The sequence below is a fragment of the Neopsephotus bourkii genome, unplaced genomic scaffold, assembly GCF_033783945.1.
Source record: "Neopsephotus bourkii isolate Nb327-2 ecotype Australia unplaced genomic scaffold, CSIRO-AGI_Nbou_v1 NB_1656, whole genome shotgun sequence".
In the NCBI taxonomy this organism is placed as follows: domain Eukaryota; kingdom Metazoa; phylum Chordata; class Aves; order Psittaciformes; family Psittacidae; genus Neopsephotus; species Neopsephotus bourkii.
The window spans coordinates 528,266-551,917 of record NW_026902130.1 but is presented as its reverse complement, the minus strand read 5'-3'; the positions used below and the strand labels follow the sequence as shown (position 1 = coordinate 551,917).

The 23,652-nt window shown below is 36.5% G+C and overlaps 1 protein-coding gene across 3 annotated transcripts in view; it reads right to left on the bottom strand.

The window, feature by feature from the left end:
* The window catches only part of SKAP2 (src kinase associated phosphoprotein 2), a 114,725-nt gene that overhangs the window by 26,891 nt on the left and 64,182 nt on the right, over positions 1-23,652 (bottom strand). For all 3 annotated transcript variants that reach the window (XM_061375087.1, XM_061375089.1, XM_061375088.1), the window contains 5 exons: positions 19,568-19,645; positions 18,754-18,837; positions 9,720-9,844; positions 8,763-8,826; positions 8,301-8,405 (listed from right to left, as the gene is read on the bottom strand). In XM_061375087.1, the coding sequence (XP_061231071.1) occupies positions 8,301-8,405; positions 8,763-8,826; positions 9,720-9,844; positions 18,754-18,837; positions 19,568-19,645 (456 nt within the window). The remainder of the gene's footprint in view (positions 1-8,300; positions 8,406-8,762; positions 8,827-9,719; positions 9,845-18,753; positions 18,838-19,567; positions 19,646-23,652) is intronic.

Below are 23,652 nucleotides of genomic sequence, written 5' to 3'. Positions count from 1 at the left end.
GAAAATGTGATTCTTTCCTTTAATTCCCTGTTTTGCTGATGTTTGCCTTCAAGATTCAAGGACAGAATAACTGCTACAGCCCGCTAAATCAAAACCCTCCCACAAACAAAAGACAGAAATACTGGAACCTTTTCTTTAAGGATAATTAATGAAAGCTCTCAAGATCTTAAACTGGTATTCATTAGAATTCAGACTCAGAGGTGGAGGAAATCAGGATCTGCTAGGAAAAAAAACAGATCAAACTTCAAAACAAGGGCTGAAACAAAATATCCCTTGCGCCAACCATCCCCTTTCTGGATAAGAAAATTTTCCTCCTGCCTTGTTGTATAATTCAAAACTCTTGGACGTACTTTCCTAAGTCTCTTAAGAAAACATTCTTCCCTTCACTGCTGAAGCTTATCTGTGTACCTGCAGCCTGGACTCCCTGGAGCATTCCTCTCTCTAAGGCTCAGCAGACTGCTGCATCTTGCCCTCTCTGCCTGGTCCAATGTGTGGTCTGGGAGCTGTAGCCTGCTGACCATTTTCCTTTCCTAGAAGCAGCCAACCTGCTTCTTTCACAGACTCCTACCCAGCCCAGGGAGCAGTAGCCAAGACAAGGAAACAGAGAGCTTTTTCCTACATTGTCTTCCTTGTATACATGTAAACTAAATGTGACATCCACTGCAGACTCAGTACACCGAAACACACAAGAAAATCAGCTACACATGCAGATGACCAGTAAAATTGATGAAAGTCTGGTTAATCATTAGTATTATGTATGTCTGATTTTGGAATTCTTGAGGAGAGTAGGAAGGAGAGTGAGTAGCAGATAAAAAGCACACTGAGAGGAAAAGACATATATAGAAGGATTTATGCAGATACCTTTCTTATGGCTGAAAATTTCAAATAAGAGATTTCTATCTATAGTAACAGTGTGATTAATTCAGCCTTTAAAGCCCACCTTGCTGGGTCTTATTTGAGAATCTAGTTGTATAAATTATGGCTCTTTAATAGCTACCTTGTGGAAACCAGAAAAGTTGAGAGAGCCTGAGGCACCATATAACCTCTGGTTGCTCTTGTTTCTCAAAGAGGGAAAAAAAAAATCTACCTAATAGTTTTAATAGCCTGATATGCAGTCATTCGTCACAAATTCAAAAAGTAAAGGTTCCTTGATCTATCTATATAGTATTCATCACAGTTATACCCAAGCAGTAGAGCAAGAACATTTCTATTTTCATAAATATACATAATACAATTGACATTTTGCTTTGAACTTGCTAAACTACAGCAATTCCTCAAATTTATGGTTAATAAACTATCTCACATACCAAGACATTTCTTCTGAATGCTTTGCATTAGAATTATTGCACTGCTTCTTAATTAGATAAAAAAACAGTGCTACCAAAGAAAACTACTTTGCTTTCAAAAGAATGAACTCTGGATCCATAACCCACTGAAGACATGCATGCATAAACAAAGCTTTAGTCACATTTAACATGAAGCCAGCTGCCAGAAAGAGAGTGAACACAGAAAAAACTATGACACAAGTAAAATTAGTTTGTGTGAGTTTTGTCTTGCCAGAACGACAAGCTCTTCTGAGATAGGATTCTATCTCTTAATAACAAACAACTTCTGTCACATACTGTTCACATCAGATTGGTTTTACAAATCAATAGTGTCAAACATTGTTTTGTGGTGGAGCACAGAAAACAGTATGAAAATGAATGATAAGTACTTGCAATAAATACCTTATTTTGATAAGTAAATTTCTTTCAAGGAGTTGTGTGCTAATTATTTTTGAAAGAGTTCTTTACACAGAAAACCACATGATTAAAAATAGTTCCTTTTTAGATATTATTATGTCTTCTAATTTTAAGTAAGTAAGCTTCAAAATCCAAACAATTAATGCAGATTTGACAATCTGTTCCTGGGCTGGGGAAGGGGGGTGCCTGGTTGGGCTTTAGGGTATCTTTCATTTTGGTTTTTAATCTCTGAAATACAGAAATAAAATTTAGCCTTTGCTAACCCAAGACAATGAACACAGCCTCTCCACACGATCTCCTTCAATGTGTTGAAACAGTTGACCATAGCTTCAGGAAGGTCACTCCTATTTCTCCACTTGTAAACTCTGAAACCTATGAAATTTGAAACATCTGAAAACTTCAAAGTCTTGCATGCAGTTCAAAGCAAAGAGAATAAATACCTAAACTTAATAGCACACATTGTCCATTTACTGTAGATGTTGTAATTAACTACTTTGAATCCCACAGCTAACAAAATTTTCTGCAACCGCAGTATATTATTAAATAAAGAATACTCTTTTTTCAGAGTATTTCTCAGTAAACAACCCCACCCTATTCCAATCAGTGAATATACCCCTCACACGCAAATCAGACTAAATACGAATACTCAGTTATTATTTCATTTTTATTGGCCTCCTTACTTGTATATTTGTGACAGGAGAGCAGGGATTGAACTGCATCACAGACAGTAGGCTTCATGGTGGCTATAGGCCACCTGTTCTTCCCAGAACACTATTTATATTTATATTCATTTTACAGGAAACACAGAATAGCCTGTGAACCTTATTTTTCATCCCAAAGACTTGCCACTTTCCAGTCACTGGACATCTCATTCTTTTCAGCTACACCAGATTGTCTTACCTCCTCTTTCATCACTGCCAGTCAACCTCGATAGAAAGAGAAGGTTCCCTCTTTAGATGTGGGAATACATTAATTGAAGTTAAAGCCCAAGTTCTTGCGGCAAACAAAAGCTGAGGTCCAGGTATCAAGTTCCTAACCACCTCCTGGATGCAATGTCTTTACATACAGAAAGTTGTCTGGATTCTTAACTCATGTCTTGTGAGCATTTAGTACTGGCTGAAGGACACTCCAAGGTACATATACTTCCCATAAGTGTACTGACTCAAAACCCACAGTGACCTAGAATTCAGACACAGTTCAATTTCAACACACTAGTTGGGATTTCAGTTGAAAGATACGATTTTTCACTTATTTCCATGTCTGATGTATAACCAGAGACATTTAATAGACCCCAAATCCCAGTGATCAAGGAAACCAAACCATGCATCTTGGACAGAAAAAAAAGTCTTTACTATTCCCTGACACCAAAAGGTAGTTTACATTTGCTTTTCACTGATCTTGTGTATTATTTTAATTACTTTCAATTCACAGCAAACTGAATAAACCCTGTAGCACCGCCTCCTCCTTATTCTCCACCCATCAGTAAGATATTACAGGCAAAACACTCCATATATTACAGTAACACAATGGCTAAACAAATAAAAAATACTAATTTCTTAACACCACCAGGATTCAATCTTTGAAAAAACACAGTTCTGAAGAACCTTCACTGCTTTAAAATGAAAAAATAAATTAAAAAAAATCTCTGGCTGTGTTCTCAAACCTGAAAGATATTTTGATGGAAATTATTCAAAACACTTCCAGTAATCACTTTGGAAACTCATCATAAGTACTGTCCTCAAAAATACCCGCCTTACACCTGATCTTCTCAGCTTCAAATATTCCTGACCCTACTTATACTTTGAAATCCCTTTGTTTACTAATTAAAAGCACTTACAATTCTTTCTGTGGAAAAAAAAAATGAAAATAAAAAAAAACTGGTAGCACATCAGCACTATATACAACTTTTCTGGACAAGAAGTAAAGAATTATCTAACGACTTGAGGCAAACAAACGTTGGGCGGAACTTGGACAATATACCATGATACGCAATATACTGACTTAACAGCAATGATCACAGGTACCACCTCAGATTCCATGATCACCTGTGTCTCTGCTGACTTAAACCTACTGCTCTAGTTTACACAACCAATTATCAGTTTCTTCATTTTAGTTTACTGGTTTTAGGAACTGATAATACAGCTATAATCCACAACTTGGACAGTTTGACACCAAACGCTATGTTGGTCCCACAAACCCTGACTGTGATATATTGAAAGCTCTAAAATAAGCAAAACTCTCCTGAAAAGGCATTTTCATTAACACAGTGCTGTGAAATTTTCACTTCTAGTGCCAGAAAGTCAATACATCTAACACTACATTTTGAGAACACAAGTATTTGCTATGAGTTGGTGTCCATGAATAACTTACACTCAAACTCTACTACATAATCATTATTTCCCTTCTTCCCCAAGAAGAGGTAAATCAGAGATCATGTTCTAACTCCCCCTGCAATGCTCATGAAAAGGGCACAAAAACATAAGCACAATTTTCTTCTTCAAAGCTCAAGCAATCCAGCAACAACAGAGGATGACGATGGTATTAAGTTCCCCTGATTAGAGACCACCATAGCACTGAATTTTACTGCCTCTCACCCAAAAATTTTCTGTTATGGACAGGCAGAGAAGAGATGGCACAAAGCCAACAGTGACAGGCCTTGGGTCACATTATGTTGCTTCAGGATTACCAACCTGACCTACTTAAATTGTCAGCTTTTCACCTACATGAACAAACTAAGCACCACTAAAGTAAGAATCAAACCATTTTAATGGAAACTAGATTGTATACCACAGAATCTACTGCTATAATGCAAGTTTGTGACCAGAAAGAGAACAGAATTGAAAAAACAACACAAGATTGAAAATGAACATAAATATTAGCTTAGATTAACACCTCTTTTCTCCTATTGTGCAAGACTGTTGCAGACAGTACACGATCTGAGTTGATGTAGAAAGAATGAAGGTGTCAGGCAGCAGTTAACATTGCAATTTTGAGTATATGCTCCATACAGATGTGAAACCACAGAAGAGAATACTGAAGGCCATTAAACATTATGTCACTGAAACCTCAAATTAATAAATATAAAATAAAAATCAGTCTCCAAGAGCTGTAGCAGATGGAAACATTTTTTAAGCTGGCAAGTGGTGTCTCTTCTGACAAGGGTAAGTCCATTGTTTAAGTTACCACTAACTTAGAAACTCTATGCATCTAGGTAGCTCTATAGGCACACATAGCTATTTAATACAATATATTTAGAAGTTATTTTATGTTATACCTTATAATATCCAGTTGTGGACTGTAAAATTATATAGAGTGTACTATGATAGAAGATAGCTAATAAAGCAAAAATGGGCCTTTATTGGTAATAATTTTGCCTAACCAAGTTTTCCTCTGTGTTTTTATTTAAAAAAAAAGGCAAAAGCTTAGTTGGTTGAAAAGACTAAAAAGCTTTATATTCCTGAAGAATCTTGCAAGGAATATTTACAAGTTGGGAAATCTTTGGAAGTTCTGACATTCTTGACTCTACCTGAATAACCACAGTAAAACACTGACTAATGCCGAGAACCAGGAAAATTATGTTTCTGCAGTAAATATGAATTTCTATGTGCTGCTAAAGAAGTGACTTATCAGATCAAAATATTAATCTTCCCACCTGTCTTTGTACCCCTTCCGACTATAAACCCATTCCTCCTGCCAGCACACTATAAATTGAATGCCACTGAAATCTGTGCTTTTAATAGGCTAATAGACTATTACCATTCTGGATGCTGGCTTGGGGCTATCCAGCTCCTACCTGGAAAATTCATCTACACTGTCTCCTGCCACAAGCATGGGAAAAATAAAAAATAAAATTAAAAAAAAATTAAAAAACAAATCTAAGCAATGAGATAGCTAAAAAATCTATCAGCAGTTAGGCCTGATTACTGCAACGGTACCTAAAAATTCCCAATTTTCAAAACTGCACAAAAATTCCCTTTTAATCCAAACACTTTATTCAAATACAAAACCCAGTATTACCAGAGGGACTGCATCATGAACTATCTTAATTTTTTTAGAAATGCTGATATAAAAAAACACTGAAAAGCCACCAAAATGTAAAAATTTACTTACTTGAGAAACTGCTAATTATAGCCAAATAAATAAAAACAAGGTACAAAGAGCTGTGCACCTGAAATTCAGTATTTATAAAGCTAGGGTATCTGTGGAAACGAAGTATCAGAGGCCTCTAACATGAAGATGCTTTGAGGATAAGAACAAAGTGAAGGTTAATTTCTTCTCCCTCTTCGCAAGGATCTAGCATATATTTGCCTCCTGCATTCCAGAGCTTAGAACAGCTTTGTATCTGTACGGATAATTATCGTTTCTATTCTATGAACAGGCATTCAGAATTCCTTATTTGTTCTGTATTGCAAGTCAGCTAACAGCAGAGATAATGATGCTGCACCCTTGGACCACAAAAAGATTTACATGGGAAAACAGAAAGGAGAGACAACTGGAATTACATCCAACCAATGAGGCTTAATTAAGCAGATTACACCAAACTGGAGTATGCTCTTTTACCATCAAGTTTAGATTAATAGCCATACAAGAACCAAGTAAGGCCTGTTCCTGTGAGGTTTGTCCACTAGCATTTCATCTAATACTCTTCAATATGCTATGGATTAAGAAAAGGAGGACTGCTATAGGGTACCAAAGTTGCAAGTTTTTAATTTAATTTAAGCAAATTACTATTAAAGCACATTTATGGAGGAGAAAAAGGTGCTTTAATCACCTGAAATCTATTGCAAAATTATGCTTTATTTTCATTTAGTTATGCCAACACATCACAGCCAAACTTAAGACCTTCACCATACAAGGTAAGATGGTCCCTCCTAAAAAGTTTACAGTTCAAATAGATGAGATGGAAGAAGCATGAAATAAAAAAAGGCAATCCCTACTTGATGACATGAAAAGGAACCACCAAGATCACGGGGAAAGAAATTAATTTAACTCAAATCTGAAACTAGATTTCTTGAATAACAGAAGAACTACCCTTTCTTCGTTACATTTGTGTTTCAGATTTATTAGCCATGTTAGGAGCCAACAGTTCCTGGAAAACTAGCATAAAAATGAGGTTCAACTGAAAATACTCTAATTCTTGCAATATCATACCAACACATCAGTTCTCTGAAGACAGAGCTCAATGCAAAGAATTCAAAGCCTATATTAACTATTGGCCCTCTACCAGTATACTATGTGATACTGCTCCAGATCTACTTAGAGATACAAATGAACATGTAAGACAAGTGAAACTCAGAAAAAGAGTAATTTATCCCACAATACATCTAGAGGTACTTTAACAGAGTGTAAGCAAGCACACAAGATCACCTTCTGTAAGATCCTGAGCATCCAAAAAGCAGTGCAAATAAGATCTGGCTGTATTCTCTAGCTAAAATACTAAGTTCTGTAATGCAGTTTTTATATTCACTGCAGAAGAAATTTTCAGCAAGCATGACACAATGCTCCCCATTTCAGCAGAACTTGTGTTCTGTGCTGGAGTAGTGTAGGTACAACCCAGGGAAATGGAACAAAAAAAACCTTAGCTCTTAAAGAACTGAATGCTGCTACAATTTTATGATCATGATTTTCACTCGTGTTCCCTGCTCCCTTCGTTCATTGAAATGACCTTAAAATGAAAACTAAGACATATTGTAAACCGTTCTTTTCTCCAATGGTAAGAATATTGAACCTAAGCATCACATGACACAATTTTTCCTCTCAAGTTATTGCTGATAATTGCATTGCCCCAAGCAGCAAGGAGTGAAGAACATTATTTCATACAAAGTGATTATTAATTGTCATATCACTTTAAAATACCATTTGTTAACTAATGGTGACTGAAACATTGACTTTTTTCATAGCTTCTTAAAATATAATCAAGAACGACTACCTATCTCTTAATACTTGAATGCTTACAATCAACTCCAAGAGATATTCCCAAGCTTTTTCTTTTGTTTTGCCATCTGATAGATACACTTGGACATTTAGAGGCATAATCGTTTTACCACATCAAAAAGTCCACAGTAAAAAGTTTCTGTTTATTCATAATCATGCTGGAAGACATGAAACAAAACAGTGTCAAAACTCATGTCAGTTTATTTACAGTTCATCCCCAGAGCCTTTTCCAACAAACACATTGCTTTCTTGCAGGGTTATAACATCATGTATTAGGCAACAGCTGATAACATATGGCATGATAGTGAACTTTTGCTTCATACAAATTCCAAAATTAATAAAGAAAATATGATGGGCAAGTTGGTGGAAAAAGCTTTAAGGCAAGGCAATTTCCAGAGAATCTTAATGAGCCAAAAGTCCCCTGAGATGACTTCTACACATGCTGCACTATTTTGATGGCCTTATAAAGAAAATTGAATTGTTCTCTCAGATCTGGTTGAAGACACATTCTCTTTTTAATGTCCTAACAAAACTTGAAATCTGAAAGTGTCTTATTCAGAGTTACCAAAATAGAAGTGGAGAAGACAAAATGATTCCAAGACACAAAGTAAAAAATATCAATACCTTTAACTTCTTCGTAAATGCTATCATCTATTGATTCACTGCTCACGTGGCAAACATCATCATAATCCTCTTCTTCCTCCTCGGGAATAGTATTAGATTCTGAATCTATGCAACAGCAGTTTAAAAAGTTAACATTTACTACAGAAGAATGCCTTAGCAGAAAATTATGCAAAGAAAACCACAATTCTTCTATGACATGATGTTTGCAATATACTCTGATTATTTTCTTATAATGTTCACTAAGGGAGAGCTCAAGATACATACTTTTCTTGGAGAAAATAAAAAATCTTGCAAAAGGAAAAAAGTCATAGGAAAGCTACATGATTGAAAAACAGGACTTGCTATTCAAAGCTTGGACAGGAGAGAATATAACATACACAAAAATGATAGATAACATTAATGGACAGTACTACCATCACTAAGCAGTACTAGCAAAGTCTACTGCTTTACTGGCTGGCTTACCTTGGATGACAAATTTGACTTGCTGTACCCATTCCTCTGCTTCTTTGGGAGTGGCAGCTGTAAACTATTAAATGTTTATTAATAACTACTAGCAGTAATGACAAAAACACAACTACAATTTCATTGGCAATAAAAAAGAGGGACTGTAGCATTCTCGTCACTTCCTCAAGAAACCATTAGTAATTCTTTTCATGTCTTCTGGTACTTTTCTTGCAAGGATGCTTCTTATAATGTACAGCTAATTTTGACAAATTTACGTAATTGAAGGAGAGGATGATGGATTTGAAACTCTGATCAGCAGCTGGCAGCTGTGCAGAAAAAAGCTGCTTCTCTTCATCATTGTCAAAGCCAGAACTGATGAACAAAATTTGCCCTTGACAATTAGAAGACACCCATGAATTTCTTTAGACTGCTGGGTACAGTTTTCTTAAAAATGTTCTTGTCAGACTCCAACACACTACCTGACAGCTTAATTAACTGGCTTTCAACTGCAATCTTAGATATTTAAAACTTATTAAACTTACATTCCATATTGATGTCTAGCTGATAGATCTCTGAATTGCACAGCTGATATGTGCCTTTACGTTGATTTTCTTTGCAAAGCCATGACTGACGCAATATGTATTTAACACTAATATATATTTTAACTTTTTTTTATTAATTAATTCATCCAAGAAATCACACAGACATACGATACAGCAGATATTAAAATGCTAATGTTGAAATGACCAATAGATAAAGATGACAGATTTCTCTGCTCTTGTCCAAAAAGATAATATTTGAACACATACGTATTTTAAATCAGATTTTTTTTTTCCTAATATATAAGCAAGCAAGGGTTTCCTTTTTTCATTACGATGTCAGTGAAAATTGTTTTACTGAAATGTTAATTTAGTAACTGGAATCGTAACAGCTTTATCAATTTAATTTCAAGTCAACATAAAAAAAAACTCCAACCTGATAAATGCGCTTATCAGGAGCGGAGATTTCAAAACAGCAATCTTTCTTTGCATCCTTCCGAAGGCTATTATTCATTCTGATGGTGTAGCCCTCTAAGGCAAATTCACCTTTCTGTTGTTTGTCTGTTGGAGATAAAAAACAAAGTTAGAGCTTCATTTACAACAGTGAACGTAAGTGCTCAGCAGGTTATCTTTTATTCAGATTTTGTTTTCTATTTCATGAATTTTACAAAGAACAGGGAGATTTTTAGCAAAATAATTAAGTGATGCTGCTGGAGATAAAGCTTTGGTTTAAAGGAATATGTACACAAAGTACATTTTTTTTGTAGGATGCCTAAGGAATTTCAGAGGGGGATGTTTGCAGATGGTGGTCTTATTTAGTAAGAAGTGCATGTTATGACACTTGTATCTAGGGAAAGTCAAGAACTGGAACTTTCAAGACACGTTTCCTATAAATCAGTGTCTTTTTCAGGCAGTAAACCAACAGGAAAACTTGTCTAGCTCAGAACTTGCTGAGCACCCTTCTAAACTAACCACTTCACTCAAAAAATAAACTTTGAACTCCTTTATAAGCAACTGGAAAAGCTTCTTTTCATATTCTCCCACCCTTTCCCAGATGTGCCTCCTTTCCACATGGCAGAAGTACAGAATGAATTTTGTTATAAATTCAGGTGTGTGTTCCAAAAGCATTTCTCTCTAGACAGCAAATATTTAATTAGCTAATAAAAGCACTGAGCCCTACCACAGTTTATTATGTAGAGCCATGTGTTTGTGCCATGTGGTTGTTTTAAAGACAATACTACTTTTTAAAGGTTCTGGTTTATAAAAGTATCACTTAGAACAAGCCTGAGTTTAAATACACTACATGGTGGGCAGGCGGCACCTGTGCATGCCTTCTGAGCTCTTCAGGCCAAACCCTTCATCCGACTTTATGTGCTCTGGCATGTTTTGGTGAATATTAAAAACAAACCAAAAAACTAAAAGTGACTCAGTTTTGCAATTTTTGTAGATCACAGAAATCAAGTGAATGCAGTATCAAGTGAAGATCATCATCATCATCAGTCACATTTTGCTCAGGCAAACAAAAAACGAAGTGCAGTTGCAAATGAAAGAAAATTCCATTAAGTGTGGGTATTTTTCCACAGTAGAGAAAAATTAACAATAAGCATCAGGCACAACAACAAAACTACTTTAAGTATTGCTGAACAGAACTTAAGTGCAAATCAAACATCCGTTGCTTATGCTTGTCAATAAGAGGAAGAAACTTCTTACTGTAAACAAAACAGAAAAAACTACCATTTTCAACACAATTTAGTCATATTTCTGGAAATTTAATAGGAGAGCTTATCTTTTTTCCAATCACAAGGGGGCAAAAATTGGCTAACATAGCAACATCAACATCAATGGACATAAGGGCAGTCACCATACAAATACTCCTGCCAGTAATCTTACAAGCACATAAACACAAATTCTTTGTCCTTCCACCGTTTTATGAACTCTCACCCAGGGCAAGTAAATACCAAATAACACAATTATATTAAAAAAAATCCAGGGTACTGTTCTATTTTCCCTTCTCATCCCTTCCCCCACAGTAACTTTAATTATGTCTTAATTAAATACTAATGACACAGTACTAACGCTTAATCCTCCACTCTCATATCAAACAGCACACATACACAAAATTCATGGAATCACAGCAAGGCAGATATAAGAAATAATAACTTGCAATAGGTTAACCAGGTCCCCTTTTAACTAAATTCATTTCTGCCTTGAAATTTTATTGTTCCTTCACTTGTGACCTTAGGGAGAAGATGAAGTGAAAGATATTAATTTCTCACTCTCCCATGCTGGAGGTTTATCAAAACCCAAGAAGATAGGAGCACGCAGACAGAATAAACAAACAGGTTCAAAAGGTAACAGCATTTTGTCAAGATAAAAATGAGGCAAGTATTCAAATTTAGTCTCTTGGATTATTTCTGAGACTGCTTCTCTGCGACATGTATGGTCCGTTTTATGGTAATACAGTTTTATAGAGCTAATCTCAGATGATCTCTGTACTAGCACTTGTTCCTTCAAAGAGAATTACAGTTAAAACACAAAGACGCTGTACTTTGCACTGGAAGGGAAACATAGTGCATGGTATCCATATTGCATTTGATTGTTTTTGTTAATACTGTCTGTGCCTTATCTCTCTGAACACACCGTTCCAGAGCTAATGAAAATTACCTGTATGCACCACAAAAAAAAGCAACACATACTCCTTGCTATTAAATTCTTTCACTGACCTTTATAGCAACAGAGTCGTCAAAGCATTGCTACTTTTGCTTCTAATTGTCTGTCCAGTAAAGTAGCTCTGACTGAAGTCCAATGTAGCATTACACACATGCTTAAAATATTAACCATGGGGAAATTTTAAGACAATGAGACACTTCACAGCGCTGACCCAGAACCTTATTAAAGCTGAAAGACTTTCAGAATGCATTCACACTCCCTGTGGCAGCAAGCCAGAGATAAGACCCAGTACATCCTGAGAAATAGCTCAACAAATACAGAATGGCAGGATACAGGTCAGCTATAGCTTAGCTGCATGCTCAGATGGTGACAAGCAATGAAGGTCTACAAATCCAAGTTGCTCTTGCAGACTAGTTTTCCAGGTAGACTGGAGACCAGCCCCACCATGGAGCAAAACATGACCTATGGTAGCTGTTTGGCCAGACCCAGTAGTCAGTTCCAAGCTTGAATGCAGGGCCATCCTGTAAGGTCTGACTCAACAATCATCTCAACATCGTTTACTGGCAAGGCCTTGCAGCTAAGTAGGGGTGCAGACAGACTTGGGCTTTCCGTTTAAAGCCGCTGTGTGAAATTAGTGCCACAGTGATTTCTGTGAACTTTCACATTCAGAGTTCTATTGTTAAACAGTTATTGATGTTTAAAAACTTTGAAGACTAAAAGATTTTCCTTGAAGACTTAAAATTAGGTATCACTGGGGTTTATGACAGGAGCCTTAAAAGCAGCTTCAGGAAGCACATTTACATTACAGAGTTTTCACTTTCATTTTGAACTACTAAGTCAGAACTGGAGTTTTGCCTAGGCAGGAAGGAATACAACAGCATATTTAGAAAGAAAAAGGGAGAGATGCGGATGGAATGCGCTTCTCTAAAGAATGATAACATTCTTGCTGCTTCTTATTTTCTCGAAGTAGAGCTTTGCAATTCAGCAACAGGATACCCATAGGCTGTCATACAACAACACAGAATAGAGCGGCAAAAAGTATACTATCAGTCTCATGAAAACAAAAAGGATCACAAATATCAAGCATAAGTCATTCCACAATTCAGTTAAATCTCATTTCAGGATAAGCTAGTCTTTGCTCTCATCTCCTCTTCTTCTTCCCTTCTCCCTGTATCAGGCACACAACAGAAGAATAAATCTGAGTCTGTGTGGATCCTTTTGCATCCAGAATTTAGAATTGTAAAAGTCTAGTATAACAAAGTAGACAGTCAGGAACTAGTCTAAAAAAAAAAAAAATAAATAAAAGGTCAAATCTAGTACATAGATATTTGAGAGAAATAAATATGGGAAGCTATATTTGAAACAGAAAATGCAGGTCTGCATTAAATTTGAGAGCCACTTTAAACATTTTTCATACCTATAAGCTTCATTCACCCTAAAAATATTTAAATGTTTTTAACAACGGAAACAGGTCCAGTATTATATGAGGGAAGAAAAGAGTCTCAAGGGAAGCAGAGAAAAAGGGGTTTGAAGTAACCTTGCATCACTGAGTCCATGGGAACTTTTAAAACAAAGAAGGGTAAACCTTCAATGGGGTCTTGAAATGATTGGGTTGTAAATTTGAGGCCTAAGGCAATGTGCCCATATTATTAGCACATGTAAAAAGAATTAGTGCATTCTGAAGAACAGAGCGGACTCGGGTAGTAGAAAGGAAAGAAGTTACAGAGAAAGGCATAAGGAACAAAGGCAAACAGAAAGATTTCAGAGAGTGATAAAGTATTTATAGATACTATTAGAATCTATAATTTAACTCTCTTCATCTTGAAATTAGGAACCTGTAAAATCTTACAGGTTTACATGGCTTCATGCTAAATTTAGTTTCACATACTCTTCCACATGCAGGATGTCTGCTTCCTAAAAATAGTAAGTGTCAGTATCTCCAAAACAGTAATTCCTTCTCCTGTTTTTGGAACAGTCCTTTCCAAAAGAATGCAAACGAGTTCTTCCCTTTTAGATAGCAGACCTGAAATGCAATTGACTCTTTTTTCTCTCTTTCCTTTAATCTACTCCTCTGAGAAATCTAAACTAAAAAAAAAAAAAAAAACACCAAAAAATAAGAAACAGAGGGAATTCCTGAACCTGTTCAGGGCACCAGTTTGTTTATATGCAGTCTTTTTTTACTCACTAGTTATTTTTTAAAATAAAGCACTGTTAATGGCAAGCGTGCTTCTCAAGGTCTGAATTTAACATTCTCATAGCAGAAGATTCAGTACTCATTAGATAGATGCCTTTGATTGCCATTACCCTGCTACAAAGTCCTGTTGAACATCTACAATTCCTGGAGATTTCTGTTACTGATTCTGCCAAAAGTCTAAACTAAACAAGGATTTTTGCCTTTTTTTATCTGGCTGTTCAGACAGGAAGGACTAAAAGAAGGAGGTCTGTAGCTATAAGCAAAATGGTAGGAGAAATTTGCGAGTTTAGCATGTGGCAGAAATTCCAGTAGCCTGCTGAGGCAAGTAACTATGACTTCCCTCCCCCTTAATAACATTCAGTCACCAAGTTCTTAAAAAAAAAAAAAACAGAAAATAAAACAAAATCACTTTTTTTTTTTTTTGCACAAATATAAGAAGATTCCATTGGTCTGGCCACCACTGTCTTCCTATTCCTCGAAATACATAATTTTTATGTCCATGTTAAAAATACTAAATAAGTATATAAATAAAACCTCAGTCACTTCTAAAAGCCTCTGAACTGTCCCTCTCTCTTCAATATCGTATTACTGGCAGGCAGGCAGATACCATTTTTGAGTTATAAAGATTAAAATAAATTTTTAGTGCCCATTAACAGTGGAGAAAATTGCCATGATGTTATCAATTACTGCCTTGCTAAACATTTAGCTGATCTCTCCAGTTTGCGGAGACAGAAGGGCGTATAATATGACCTAGTGAGGAAGAAGTAATGAAGTCATTAATTCATTCATTTACGAAGCAACAAATTAACTTTCCTTCCTCACATGCACCTTTAGGTCTGGAAGGTTAGCTGTACCACCCAGGTGCCTGAGCACACAGGAACTGCCAGAGGTCACATAGAGAAATGATACGCAAAAAACAGGGTACCTAACTCAGGATGCAACTGCATGGAAGCAAAGAAATGAGAAGCATTATATAAGTTTTATGGAAGGAAAGACTATGAAAAGGAGAACCAGGCAAGCTTCTGGAAATCCAAGCCAGCTCTGACATTTGAATGGGCTTCTCTGCAATGTTGTGGGCCCCATGCTGGCAACAGATACCACAGCACAAGTACAAATACACGTGCGACTCCTGCAATACCTATTTTTTACATGAATTAGGTGAAACCTTTAAGCATTTTTCCTCCATCTACTCCACATATCATTGATCGGGGGGGGGGGGGGGGAAATGCAGGTGATTCACTTAGTCCTGTCTATACTGCAAGGATAAATAACACTGTTTCACTGTCCAATGCAGTGTACCAAATGTATGAGAAAATATAGGCAGAAGCAATGAAACAAGACATTCCTTGCCCTGCAGGCATCACAACTGTTAAAAGCATGCTTGTAATCTACTAGGTGAACATACACACATACACAAACACACAGTCATTTACTGTATTTTCACAACCTTTAGCTTGTACTATATTCTCCTGGACTAGGCCTCATATTTTTCACCATTCAGCTCTGAATAAATGAGAGTTTTATTTACATGCATCTGTGAGCTTTATACACTTCCGTATTTCTTGTTTTCCCAATGTAAAAAGGATAGTGTTAGAAGAACTAAAGTATTTTGGAAACAACAAATCCACACAACCTAATAAAAAGGCATCCAATAGCCTCACGTTTAGCATTCAGTTACATTTACACTGATACGTAAGCATGAAAATCAAACCTTGCCCAACAAAATACACACCACACCAGATACAAAATATCCTTCACAATTATTCACCTATGTGTCCAGTTTTAAAAACATACACAATGCAAAACAAGCCAAGCAGGACCCAAGAAATCCCTGCTGCCTATCTGCATTATGTCCCACAACACACACACAGGCACTAGCACTCCATTACCCACTAAAAGTGATTAAGGCATCAGGACTGAGCACGTATGGAATCCCCATCTCTCTTCAAACCAGGTTCAACAAGGGGGGAATATTCCTGGTGTGTGAATCAGCCCTGGAACCTGTCAGAAACCTGATACAAAACACTTGCAGACGTGGCACAGGCAAGGGCAGACCAGCATCATTTAGACAAGCACCACTCCAATGATTCAGGGGTTGGTAACAATTTGCATGAAGCCACACAAATGCACACTTCACCCATATCCTGCAGCTGGTAAGAGCACACACTGATCTTCTATGTGGTCCAAGTTACCTGGTACAGCATCAAGGGCCACAGCAAAAGAAGGGTCCAAATGCAACAGTGCACTATGGCAGGAACCACTGCTGACTGTAATAGTTGGAGTGAAAACAGTTTTACGTTCTTCCAGCAACTAAATGCCGGATCTCAGGATTGTCTCATCACACACCTCATCCATGCTGACAACCTGCAGCCTAACAGTGTGATAAACAGCAGCACACATGTTCACAGCCATCAGGACAACAGCTCATTTTCAACAGCAAACTAGTTTGCCATGGAGCTACAACAGTCACTGGTATTCAATTTCTGCACAATGATGGTGATTTGCTTCTGCACTGGAACTGGCACCTTATGTACTACAGCACCACAGGGCTGAAAAAGAGTACCTCCACCCAGTACAGAAAAAAGCTTTCTGCTTCAAAGGCAAGTTCTGCAGTGACTGTTGGTCACCCCACATCTGCAAGATGAAACAATTCCACCATGCTACACTAGCTTTATTGCACTAACAGCACCAGTCACATGGGGTAGGGCAGAAATGCATGCACCTGATTTGTTTACTTACTCCATGAGCTACTGTTTGGAGCCCAGCCATGCTTATACTATTTCCATGGACTTTGTGCCTCTCCCCACATCATTAGGTTACAGTTAGCAGGATCTTCCCTAAACAATCTGCAGCCTACAAAAGCTATAAATGTATAAGCCAAAGCATCTGTCTATAGATTCTTAAAGTAAAGAAATCCCACATATCCCACAGTCAGTTCCTAACATGACACCAACTTGTCGAGGGCTAAGGAACATGCTTCTGTGTGTTTTAGGGAACATGCTTCCATGCATCTTAACTTTCAGCCTAGTTATTACCAGTCATGATACAGCCTGGGTAGTCAGGTTGTTACAAAAGAAAAAAAAGAAAAGAAAAAGGGATGGAAAAGGGCAGGCAGGAAGTTGCCTGCCTTAATGCAAAGACCATGTACTAGAAATCATGAGTGATTATCAGCATAGGCACAAGGAGAAGAAATAAAAATTACCAAGCCTTTCCTTCTTTGTTCTGTGGTTGGGTTTTTTTGGTTGGTTGGATGCTTTGGGAGGTTTTTTGGTTGGTTGTTTTGGTTCCCCCCCATCCTCCTCCCCCTCCCCCAAAAAACAAAATCTGTAAGAACCAGCAATATATCCCAAATAAAAATAAAAAAAAAAAAATCCATTTTTAAAGTACTAGGTAATGTATAACTACATAAAAACAAATATCAGAAGATAATTTTCCAGAGAAAGAAATGAATCATTACTGACAAGTCAGTGTTATGCCACACCTCCTAAAAAATTTTAAATTAAGACTCTTTAACAGTTTTTGAATCTTCCTCAATCTGTAAATCCCAATAAAAGAGTGAAAAAGAAAAGCAAACGTTTAGCAGATATACTAACAAAACACTAGAAATGGAGAATACGATGGAAAACTGTAGCGAGACTGGACTTTCAGTTAGGACCTTACTTTATTTCTTTTGGTTTTAGAGAAAGGGTGAGTTTAAATGAGTCAGCATATATTGAAGAATGAAACAAACTGGACCAAATTAGTCTTTTAATAAAACACCACAAAATAACTACCTGCACTAATCTCAAGTAGAGTGATGCTGAAGAAAAAAGTTTCAATGGACAGTTTGCCTAGGAATAAGTACACAGGTTTTTTGGTGGGCTTTTGGGGGGGAGAAGAGAAAAACATAATTGCACTTATAAAATTTACTCAGATCTATTTCTGTATCATTTGTTCTACTCTTAGACATAGAATACACTTGGCATACAACTTAAAAGATGTTTATTAACTGTCAATTTTTAAAAGTCAAAGTGATATCACAACATTTATGTCAGACTCTTTCTAAATTGGCCATTAAAAGTTAAAAGTCACTTTCATAAGCTAACTGGAGTGTCCAGGACTGGCTTTTAATTAAATATATTCTTTAATTTCTAGGTTTTTCAAAACACAAGGCATTTAGAAAGAAACACAGAACTCTATGCTCCCTGCAGAACTATGTGGGTTTTTAGACTAACATTTGCCTGGATAGAACCATCCTTAAAGAGCTCAGAACATATAATTGCCAGAGGGTGTTTTAAAATTAAGATTCTATTTAGACAGAAAGAATATTTTCTGTCCAGTAAATCAACTGAGTACCAGCATAGTATCAAACCTAACAGCCAGATGTTATTGATGCACAAAGTAGCTTTACAAGTAACCGTTTTTCCTCAGTTTCCCCTCTCTAGTAAATGAGTACATCACTTACAGATTCCGAATAATATTGACACATTTTTAAAATTCACAGCACTGTTTAAGAACCATCTATTCTTGTAAAAGTTCCATTCAATTTCTTAAAATGACCTCCACTAAAACTTTTTTCTCTCATTAAAATACCATTTTGATAGTTTATCATCATTATTACAAGTACCTTTATCGCTTCCATAGTAATAGAAGACTGTCTTACTGATAGCACACCAACGCTTCTGCCATTCAAAGCCAAGAAAACTGTGGTCTGCAATTGATATAATTTGTGTTACATCACTGTGATTATTGAACATCAATATGTTACTTCTTTTCAAGGTTGGGGTAAGAGGGAGGAGGAGACAGGAAAGGCACTAAGGAAAGGAAACAAAACCTGGGTATGAAGAGAAATGTATGGCACTGAGAAGGAAATGCAAAATAAAAATTGGTGATAAGAAAACAAATGGGAATTTGAAATCATATAAAGAGAGAAGCCATGTGTAACATTAAATATAAGGAAATAATAAACAACTTCCTAAATATTTCCTATAGTTATCACAGCATTAAGTGGGTATTAAAGTGACAATGTAAGATTTATTGAATCAAGGTAAATATTGACTGAACCAAAGCTGAGATCAATATTTGCCCTCTTGAAGGAAAATAAATCTTGATGCTCACTGAAACATGAAGTCAACATACGGTACTTTTACATATATTCCTAATTTTTTCTTCAAAATATCTGTAAGTCTCTGAATTGTGGCTGACAGTGGACTTGAACAGCATGATTTTGTTAGTCAATAAAGAAATAAGATTTTCTTTTAATACTACAGGAGTAAATATGTGCTCTGCTTCTTTTGTATAATAATGCTTCGACATTTCAGCCTCTATTTCGTTTTAACACTCCTGTATGAACTTATTTGTGTATATAACTTCAAATACTGACACACAGACTTCACAGATAGAAAATATACACTACTTTTGACAAAGACAGTTGAACTTACCCTTTCTGCGTTTTTCCAGGTATCCAGCCTTCAGAACAAACTGAAGATCCTGAGCTGCAATAAGAGGAAACTGATGCCCTGAAAGAAAAACAAATTCTGTAAAGCACCACTTTTTAAGAAAAATGCTATAGTAGCATTAATAAACTTATGGATTTTACACTCTCAATTTGCAGGAGCTACTGGAGAAAATAATTCTAGTAACTAATATGCCAGATTATTTTAAGTACAAAACCCATATAACTGTAAATGTCGGAGCTATTGCTGCTGTCCTCACCACTTCAGTAAGGAAAAATATAGTTGTGTAGCAGGCTCTGCAAGTCTCAGAAGGGAAAATAAGTAATTAAACAAGCTATGGCAACTTAGAAAACATTAGTTTGTGATTTGATCATGGTCTGTAAAGCAAGTTGGATGATCAAAGCTGTAAGTTTTCAAATGTGCAAACAAATCCAAGTATCACAATTCAACACAATTAAAACAAGAATGTGGTTTTCACAATGCCAGCTTCATAGAAAAACATCTCAAAACACACAAGGTGAGGATTCTCTATTACAGCGTCTACAAGAAAGGAAAACAGACCAAAAGAACACAAAAGGCAATGCCTGCTGGTGACAGACCATGTCTGATTTGCAATATGACACAAATGTATTGCCTATAGGATCTATAGGGCAATGCTGGATACACCAAAAACATGGCATAGAACTCTACAAAATTGTTGACCTACAGATACCAGTTTTAGATTTTGTAGAACATAGCTGCATCTGCAAAACAGTGAGTATGTTCCACTCTATTTTTTCCTTCTTCTCAACTGCTAATTCATAGCTAGAAGCATAAGACTGATCAGTTGACCCTGCCTCAACTTAGAACAGAAATTCATATGAAAAAATTGTCTTCTGTCCCACATTCTTCCCTCCTACAACAAGAGAAATATGATTTAAATGGAGCTCCTAGTATTAAGAACAGCAATATGTTAGATAATTAACATGTAATAATTAACATGTATATAATCATCATACTGTTTACCATAAGCAAAAAAGCAGAACAAAAAAAAGGTATCCTCCTGCTGCTGTTTTTTTTTAAGTGCATGTGAATATAAGAGTGAAGTTCCTACTACTTATTATCATCAAATATTCATAAGACTCACTGTAGGTAGGTGGCTAGTTTATAGGGCAGCAATTATTCACCAAATATATGTAATATCATTAAGTTCTACCAATATAAACATACAAAAAAGAACTGATAGCAGTAGACAACCCCTGTGCTAAAAAAAAAAAAAAAAGAAAAGAAAAAGAAGGAAAAAAAACTAACCACTTTAAACTATGCGGTGTGTGTTAAAGATCAATTGTCTGACTCTGAACCAAGACCACTGCCTCTGGAAGGTGGTGCCATCTTCCAGGATTTTTAGGTTGTCCCATAAAACAGATTTTTTTTAATTAGTTTCCACAAATGAGTTGGTTTATGGTGGCCTTATTTAAACACAGATATGAGTGACAAAAGACAAGAAAAAGAGACAGGAACATGCAGAGAATGTTATTTTTTGAAGTATGAAAATAATACAACTGGCTATTTAGACAACAAAAGATTTCATTGGATACTATAAGACAGTAGATAGAAATTTATACACATTGATATTTCCACTGAATTTTTAATTTAATATTCTTTTTTGAGATCAGACGTACTCTAGCTATCATTTCATCTTCTGTAGAATTCTTACTACTGTGTTAAAAATACAAGAGTTACTGGCTCCATGTACATGTATAATAAAATGATGCAGCTGTCTCCTCCTTGATAATATGCAATCACTGCACAACATTAAATGAGAATTAAACGCAAAGACACTCACTAGCTGGTACATGTAAAGTTTAATAGTTACTTAAAAAGATGATCTAATGATGCCATTATGAATGGGGGAGGTGAAGAGTTTTTACAAATATACAGTGTGCTGCTTTATATTGGTCATTGGGAGGCATCAGTGTGCAACACTTACAGCTTTGCCTCATCTAGTAGAGCTCATTTTAGAACAGTGCATCCCCACAGATATGGAAGACATAGAACCTAATTAAACAAAAACAGTTCACTCTTAATTTTTTTTTAATTTAAGAATTCCAAGCACTAAGGACCTAAGCTTATACATTCCTGTTTGTACCAGTTTGGGTTTTGATGAGAAATCTTGGCAAGTGATCATTTAGTGAACAGTCAAGTCAAGTGAGACATATAACCCCAGAGAAGAAAGTACTTTGGGGAGTTCTTCATATTCTGCCTGTAGGTAGAATCTCATCCAAACTTACTACTTCAGAAAGTCAAAACTCCACTTCCAGTTTTGTTACTTCTTCTAAGATAAGTCAGGATAAATTTGACGATGCCTCTTTCTGAAGTTACATTTATCTTGCATAGGGCACTGAAAGCTTCCGAGGAAAACCTGCATGAAAAGTGACAGACTTCCACAGTTCTGGTGACAGTGCAGAAAGAAGCCCTCTGCACACCCTCAAGCTCTAGATCATGCAGATCCTTTTTCTGTTCCTTAAAGCAACTGAGGCAGTAACTCCATGGAACAAGCAGCAGCAGCTGGTCAGCCCCTCTGCTGCTCACAATCTCTAAGTAGCTGAAGCAGAAACAGATGCCATGCATATTATCATCCTTCTGTCAGAGAAACCTGGGAACTAAAAAATATGACAGAACTTTAGCGGAAGGGCAGGAGAAATTGACCAAATTGTAATATCCCAAGACACATACAGCTGTACATGACACAAAAAGCATAAATTTGGGTAAATTCCTTCTTTCATTGCCCTGTATCTCCAGGAGGAAGGAGGGGTAAAATAAGTAGTATAAAAAGTATAGAGAAAGAACCACTTCCTCTCAGATTCTCATTAACCACAGGTGTTGTGCATATGTGGCTGGAAGAAGGCACAAGCATGGATATACTCTTACCCCTGTATTGTAACAAAAACAATGAGAGGAGGGAAGAGAGAATGACATCTTCCTAAACAGCTACTGGTTAGAGATGGCATGGAAGACTCCTAAACTTTGTCACCTTTCTACCTTTCTTCCATTTTTTTCACTGCTTTACTCCCTCATCCACATGTCAAACAAGATTTACAGCAAACTGCAATCCCTAGCTGTGGGAACTCCTACTGAAGGTTTGGAACTTGCATAGCAGGTTGAGGTTTTGCGGTTGCTTTCAATCAAAATGCTGCTTTCCCATTCATGTGAAATAGATCAGACTTGACACAAACCTCACTTTGAAAAGTGTCACTAAAGTAGCGTTTTGCTATAGTAAAGCAGCATTTGTTTACATTACATCAGCAGCTGAGATCACAGACTCATTAGTTGACTACTGCGTGGGACTTTGAATAAGACAGCTCCTTCTTCAAAGAATCTACTTAACACAGAGAAAGACTGCCAAGAAAGAAGGCATACTATTTTTTTAATAAAAACTGTGAAGCAAATTAAACTACATGCTTCAAAACACGTACCCCTTTAGAGTTCAGAGCTCTGAATTCCCAAATATCACACTCCCTCCCATGTGCATCCCAGGATGTCTTCATGACCAGGAAAATTTTCCTCTTCCTTCAAGGATCCAGATGACATGGCCTGAATTTCAGTGCCCTCTAATTTCACTGAAGATGGTCCACTACAAGGAATGAAACGTAAAGATGCAAGGAGCTTGCACCTATTGGTATAAACTTTCTTGGGTGTCTCAGTGCTTATTGCTCAGACACTTAAGGTTAAGCTGACTACCAAACCAGCAGAGACCAATAGGTCTTCCCAACAACTTCCTACTACTGTATGGTCTATTTCCAGATGTGTCATGAGTATTTAGAAATAAAAATGTTAAAAAGACCCATAGTCTTTCCTGAATTCTCCTTTGGTACACTTACGTTTCTGAAGCCAATTTTAAATACCAAAGAGTAAAGTTGTACTATGGGTCAAGAAGTGCTCTGTAATTTACGCTTGTAAACTTGTGAGTTTACAGGTGGAGAAAGGTACAACTGCTCCTGTGAACCCTTCCAGTCCTAATTTCTGCTGCATGCACCCTGACAGTGGTGGGCAAGAATAGGATTTAAAAAAAAGTCTCCATTCCTGAGTTT